The sequence below is a fragment of the Dipodomys ordii genome, unplaced genomic scaffold, assembly GCF_000151885.1.
Source record: "Dipodomys ordii isolate 6190 unplaced genomic scaffold, Dord_2.0 Scaffold33, whole genome shotgun sequence".
NCBI lineage: Eukaryota > Metazoa > Chordata > Mammalia > Rodentia > Heteromyidae > Dipodomys > Dipodomys ordii.
In genome coordinates this window covers 7298864-7305511 of record NW_012267249.1, presented here as the reverse complement: position 1 = coordinate 7305511, position 6648 = coordinate 7298864, and the positions used below count along the sequence as shown (strand labels likewise).

Sequence of the window (6648 nt, the reverse complement as noted above, 5' to 3'; positions counted from 1 at the left end):
AAAAGCCAGAAGTGGTGCTGTGGCTCAAGTGGTAGAGCACTAGCCTTGAGCTGAAGAGCTGAGGGACAGCGCCCAGGCCCAGAGTTCAGGCCCTATGACCGGACCCAAAAAAAAAAAAAATCTTACAGACTCTTCTGCCCATGCTGGCTTTGAATTGCAATCCTCAGATCTCAGCCTCCTGAGTAGTCAGGACTACAGATATAACCATCGGCCCAGCAGAAACACTGAGCATCTACTGTGAACAAGGCATGCTTTGGTGCTGAAAAATATTAGGAGATGAGAGAGAGTCCTTGTTCCCATGGACTTTACATTGTAGCTGGCAAGATAAACAAAAAACTACCAAATAAATGAATAAGCTTAACAATATCAGGAAATGATATATGAAGGAAAAAATAAAGCAAGAGGATGGAATGGTTTTGCATTGTAGAAAAGGACCTGGGTCTCTGTCAGGAGATAATATGTGAGCAGAGGAGTGAGGACAAAAAAAAGGAGTGAGCCAAGTGTCCCTCTGGCAGAAGAACATTGTAGGTAGAAATTTCTAGAATGGCAAGTGCAAAGGCCTCAAAGGGGGTTGTGCTTGGTATGTTTAAGAAACACCAAAGATGTCAAGGGAGCTAGAGCAGAAAAGGAGAATGGTGGGAAAAGAGGGTGGGAAGGTGGCTGGGAATTGGGATCCTACCTGATCTACACCTGATAAGGACTTACTATCTGAGTGATCTTCCATTTTCTTTCTCTCCCCACCACCCCTTTTTTTTTTTTGTTTGGTCAGTCATGGGGATTGAACTCAGCCTGGGCACTGACCCTGAGCTCTTCAGCTCAAACCAGCAAGCACTCTACCCCTTGAGCCACAGTACCACTTCTGGTTTTCTGGTGGTTAATTGGAGATAGGAGTCTCCCAGACTTTCCTGCCCAAGCTGAGTTTAAACCACAATCCTCAGCCTCCTGAGTAGCTAGGATTACAGATGCCCGTCTTCCTGAGCTTTTCTTTCCTTTCTTTTTTTCTCCTCCTCTTCTTCTTCTTCTTCCTCCTCCTCCTTTTTTTTTTTTTTGGGTCCGGTCTTGGGGCCTGAACTCTGGGCCTGGGCGCTGTCCCTCAGCCCTTCAGCTCAAGGCTAGCGCTCTACCACTTGAGCCACAGTGCCACATCTGGCTTTTTTCTTTTTGCTTATGTGGTGCTGAGGAATTGAACCCAGGGCCTCAGGCATGCAAGGCAAGCACTCTACCACTGAGCCATCTTCCCAGCCCCTTCTAATTTTTTTTTCTTTTTTTTTTGTGGTCTTGGGGCCTGAACTCTGGGTCTGGGCACTGTCCCTTAGCTCTTCAGTGAAAGGCTAGCACTCTACCACTTGAGCCACAGCACCACTTCCACTTTCTGGTAGTTTATTGGAGATGAGAATCTCACGGACAGCCTGTGCTGACTTTGAACTGTGATCCTCAGATTTCAGCCTCCTGAGTAGGTAGGATTACAGGCATGAGCCACAGATGCCTGGCTTGAGCTGTTTTTTAACTCAAGGCTAGCACTCAGCCACTTGAGCCACAGTTCTAGTTCTGGCTTTATGGGTGGTTAATTGGAGACAAGATTCTCACGGACTTTCCTGCTTGGGCTGGCTTCAAACCGTAATCCTCAGTTCTGTCTCCTAAGTAGCTAGGATTACAGGTGTGAGCCACCAGCCTCCGGCTGCCTTTTTTTTTTTTGTGAAATATAGCAAGTAAAGGATTTTGTTGTTGTTTACAGTTATTCCTTTTTTTTTTTTTGGGTCCGGTCATGGGGCCTGAACTCTGGGCCTGGGCGCTGTCCCTCAGCTTCTACCACTTGAGCCACAGCACCACTTCCGGCTTTTTATTTTTTGCTTACATGGTGCTGGAGAATCGAACCCAGGGCCTCATGCATGCAAGGCAAGCACTCTACCACTGAGCCACCTTCCCAGCCCAGGATTTTGTTGTTGTTGTTGAGCTCTTCAGGTCAAGGCTAGTGCTCTACCACTTGAGCCACAGCGCCATTTCTGGCTTTTTCTGCTTACATGGTGTTGAGGAATCGAACCTAGGGCCTCATGCATGCAAGACAAGCACTCTATCACTGAGCCACCTTCCCAGCCCCAAGTAAAGGATTTTTGGGATCACTCAATGTGCTAGGTAAAAAGTTGAGCACAGTACTGGCTACATGGCTGGTACTTTGTACGGGTTTGTTTCATGAAATCCCACCTGTCAGGCTGACCACCTTCTCTCGTGCCCCAGGATGAAGGCTCCTTCCACCTCAAAGACACGGCCAAGGCGCTACTGAGGAGCCTGGGCAGCCAGGCTGGCCCTGCCCTTGGTTGGAGGGATACCTGGGCCTTCGTGGGACGAAAAGGAGGTACCGCCACCAGAGGCTGTCCACCTTGTAGTATCAAGGAAGGAGTAGACCCCAGGGGTGGGCTGGGGTGAGGCCATGTAGGAGCTAGTGGCAAAGGAGTAAATGGCAATAAGGAGGGAGATGGAAAGAAGCCCCTATCCTGGAGCCTGAGCCCCTCATTATCCCTCATTCCTGCCTCCCTGCCAGGTCCTGTTCTTGGGGAGAAACATTCTAAGTCGCCTGCCCTCTCCTCCTGGGGAGAGCCGGTCCTGCTCAAAACTGATGTACCCCTGAGCTCAGCTGAAGGTGAGCCTGGGGAGGGCTGGATTCTGGGGCAGATCCTGGACAGGGGGGTAGCCACCCGAACGTTCTTCCTGGAGTTTTATTCCTTTAATTGTATGTGGGGGTGAGATTTTCACACCAAGGTAGCCTCATGCTTCCATCCTGTCAACCCCATCATCAACTCCCTCAGAGGCAGAGTGCCACTGGGCAGACACAGAGTTGAACCGCCGCCGCCGGCGCTTCTGCAGCAAAGTTGAAGGCTATGGGAGTGTGTGCAGCTGCAAGGACCCCACTCCCATTGAGTTCAGCCCTGACCCGGTGAGTTAAGGCCTTAAGGAGGTTTGGACTCCCTCCAGCTTAGCAAGGCACCCTGGGGGCAGTCTGTCATGGGCTTTTTTTCTATCCTGGCTTGGGAAGATACTAGAAACTGCAGATTGTACTTTGAGCTCCGAAAGACAAGGTTTAGGAGAGAGGTAGACTGTGTGAGCGAGGCCTAGGGTTGGAGCAGGGCTGAGTATGTGCAGATACTAGCACAGGAACCGTGCTGTACCCATTCCCTGTCTATTTGGAGTCCTTCCCACAGCAAGAGCTCCTCCCTAAGGTAGGATCCCGGGTTGGAGGGGGACTAAGGCTAGTGCTAAAAGCTGTTTCTCACACAGCTCCCAGACAATAAGGTCCTCAACGTACCTGTGGCTGTCATTGCAGGGAACCGACCCAATTACCTGTACAGGTAAGCATGGAACAGGGAAATGCCTAGCAAGTGGGAGGATGCGTAGCTCATCTTCCTGCAAGAGGAACTTGAGCTGGGCAGAAAGGCAGCAGCTATGAGGCCCATTTTTCTTTGTGGATGAGCATGGAGAATTCATGCCCATTTATAAATTAGTTGGGGCTGGGTGCCAGTGGCTTGTGCTTGTAATCCTAGCCAGCTACTCAAAAGGCTGAGATCTGAGGATCTTGGATCAAAGCCAACCTGGGCAGGGAAATCTGTGAGGCTCTTCTTTGCAACTACCAAAAAGCCAGAAGTGAAACTGTGGTTCAAGTGGTAGAGCACAAAAGCTCAGGTGATAGCACCCAGGCACTGAGTTCAAGCCTAGGTTCAGCACGCGCGCACAAACAAGCACACACAATAGTAATAATAAATATAAATAAATAAATAATAGGTTAGTTGGGTGGACAGAGGCTCTAACCCTTCCCTGGACCTCCCAGGATGCTGCGCTCTCTGCTCTCAGCCCAGGGGGTGTCTCCACAGATGATCACAGTCTTCATCGACGGCTACTATGAGGTAAGTGTGGCTTTGGTGGGCACCTAGGGCAGAGCAGAGCACAAGGTATGGCACTGAGCAGCAGTGATTGCTGAGGACCAGTAAGGGTGACAGCTTGGGCAAGGGTATGAAATAAGAAGGGCTTGGCATTTGGGGATCTGCAGAGGTGGATGGGAAGGTGGCCGGCCACGCATGATGACCAGCGGATATGTCCCCAGGAACCAATGGATGTGGTGGCGCTGTTTGGTCTGAGGGGCATCCAACACACTCCCATCAGCATCAAGAATGCCCGTGTGTCTCAGGTAACAGACTGGCAAAGAGAGAAGGGACAGACGTGGGCCCCAGCCTCTGCCCCAAATCTCATGTGCCCTGTTCCCACTCCCCACCCAGCACTACAAGGCCAGCCTCACTGCCACATTCAACTTGTTTCCGGTGAGTACTTGCAATAGAATTCTTGGGCCAGGGAGCAGAAACATTGGCATAAGTTCTGTTACGTAGCAGGCTCTCCCTCACCTTATCCTCCTGATCTGGAAAACTGGGATATGGAAGAGGCCTCAGAGACTCTTGATGTCCCCTCATCCCCCATATAGGACGCCAAGTTTGCTGTGGTTTTGGAAGAGGACCTGGACATTGCTGTAGATTTTTTCAGGTGAGGGGCCCACCACTGTGTGCCTGTCAGCCAAGTGGAGCAGCTCTGCTTGACTACATCTCCAGGGAAGAAGGTGGGGAGAGGTGGTTTGGAGAGCTCAAAAAGTGGGGGAAAAGCCCAAACACAGGTAGGAGAGCAGGTGCTGGAGGCTATAGGTATAGAAGGTAGAAAGAATGCATGGAGATGGTGGGGATTTGGGGAGAGGTGGCATGGCTCCTAAGCCCCTGCTCGAGCTCTTTTAGCATCTTTTAGCACCTTTTTTTTTTTTTTGTCGGTCATGGAGCTTGAACTCTGGGCCTGGGTGCTGTCCCTGAGCTCTTCAGCTCAAGGCGAGCACTCTACCACTTGAGCCACAGCGCCACTTCCTTTTTCTGTGTATATGGTGCTGAGGAATCGAACCCAGGGCCTCATGCATGCGAGGCAAGCACTCTACCACTGAGCCACCTTCCCAGCCCCCCTCTGACCTCTTGAACCCCGACTCTCTCAGTTTCCTGAGTCAATCCATCCACCTGCTTGAGGAGGATGACAGTCTGTACTGCATCTCTGCCTGGAATGACCAGGTAGGCTGGGCAGCCAGGCGTTAGTGGGGAGATAGTTGGTGGAGGCCCAGAGCTAAGGCCTCCCACAATGACCTATGATCCTGTCCCCAGGGATATGAACACACAGCTGAGGATCCAGCTCTGCTGTACCGTGTAGAGACCATGCCTGGCCTGGGCTGGGTACTCAGGAAATCTTTATATAAGGAGGAGCTTGAACCCAAGTGGCCTACACCAGAAAAGGTAACCAGCAGGGTCGGGGGAAGGGGCAGGAGTCCTCGATCAGCTCAGAACTTTTAACCTTCATAATCTGTGCCCCTCAGCTTTGGGACTGGGACATGTGGATGCGGATGCCCGAGCAACGCCGGGGTCGAGAGTGCATAATCCCAGATGTTTCCCGATCCTATCACTTTGGCATTGTGGGCCTCAACATGAATGGCTACTTCCATGTGAGTAGAGCACTGTGTGGTACAGGGGTCAGTGAGAGGCGTTCTAGAGCTGTCCCAGTTCTGTCATTTACTATCCATGTCAGCTTAGGGAATTTTTTATGGTTTTGCCTCTTTTTGATCTATACAGTTTTTTTTGGTGCCAGTTCTGGGGCTTGAACTCAGAACCTACGCACTGTCTCTGAACTTTTGTGCTCAAGGCTAGCACTCCATCACTTGAACCACCATTCTACTTTCTGTTTTTTTGGTGGTTAATTGGAGATAAGAGTCTTATAGACTTTCCTGCCTGGGCTGGCTTCTTACTGTGATTCTTAGATCTCAGCTTCCTGAGTACTAGGATTATAGGAGTGAGCCACCACAACAAAACAGCTTCTCTTTTTTTTTTTTAATCTGTTAGGGGAAAAAAAATATTTCCTAGGGCTGGGAATGTGGTTAGTGGTAGAGTGCTTGCCTAGCATGCATGAAGCCCTGGGTTCGATTCCTCAGTACCACATAAACAGAAAAAGCCACAAGTGGTATTGTGGCTCTAGTGGTAGAGTGCTAGCCTTGAGCAAAAAGAAGCTGTAAGACAGTGCTCAGGCTCTGAGTTCAAGCCCCGGGACTGGCAGCAATACTACCCACTAAGGGTTGAGCATGGTGGGGACCACCTCAGCACTTGAGAGCCTGAAGTAAGGTGTACTTTGAGTTTGAGTCCAAGTGGACTACATAAAAAGACCTGTTTCAGAGCTGGGAAGGTGGCTCAGTGGTACAGTGCTTGCCTTGCATGCATAAGGCCCTGGGTTCAATTCCTCAGAGCCACATTAGCAGAAAAGGCTGGAAGGGGCACTGTGAGCCACAGTGCCATTTCTGGTTTTCTGGTGGTTAATTAGAGATAAGAGTCTTATGGACATTCCTGCCTGGGCTGGCTTTGAACTGCAATCCTCAGATCTCAGCCTCTTGAGTAACTAGAAGTGAACCACCAGCACCCAGCTTTATTATTTCTATTCTTTTTTTTTTTTTTGTCAGTCGTGTGGCTTGAACTCTGGGTCTGGGCGCTGTCCCTGAGCACTTTAGCTCAAGGGTAGCACTCTACCACTTGAGGCACAGCACCACTTCTGGCTTTTTCTGTTTATGTGGTGCTAAGGAATCGAACCCAGGGCCTC

The 6648-nt window shown here is 50.3% G+C and overlaps 1 protein-coding gene across 1 annotated transcript in view; it reads left to right on the top strand.

Moving 5' to 3' along the window:
- Pomgnt1 (protein O-linked mannose N-acetylglucosaminyltransferase 1 (beta 1,2-)) overlaps positions 1 to 6648 on the top strand; it is a 14329-nt gene that overhangs the window by 4635 nt on the left and 3046 nt on the right. The window contains exons 6-16 of the mRNA XM_013016968.1: positions 2236 to 2353; positions 2540 to 2638; positions 2805 to 2932; positions 3274 to 3344; positions 3821 to 3896; positions 4094 to 4177; positions 4266 to 4307; positions 4466 to 4524; positions 5012 to 5084; positions 5175 to 5303; positions 5384 to 5509. Coding sequence (XP_012872422.1) covers positions 2236 to 2353; positions 2540 to 2638; positions 2805 to 2932; positions 3274 to 3344; positions 3821 to 3896; positions 4094 to 4177; positions 4266 to 4307; positions 4466 to 4524; positions 5012 to 5084; positions 5175 to 5303; positions 5384 to 5509 — 1005 coding nt within the window. The remainder of the gene's footprint in view (positions 1 to 2235; positions 2354 to 2539; positions 2639 to 2804; positions 2933 to 3273; positions 3345 to 3820; positions 3897 to 4093; positions 4178 to 4265; positions 4308 to 4465; positions 4525 to 5011; positions 5085 to 5174; positions 5304 to 5383; positions 5510 to 6648) is intronic.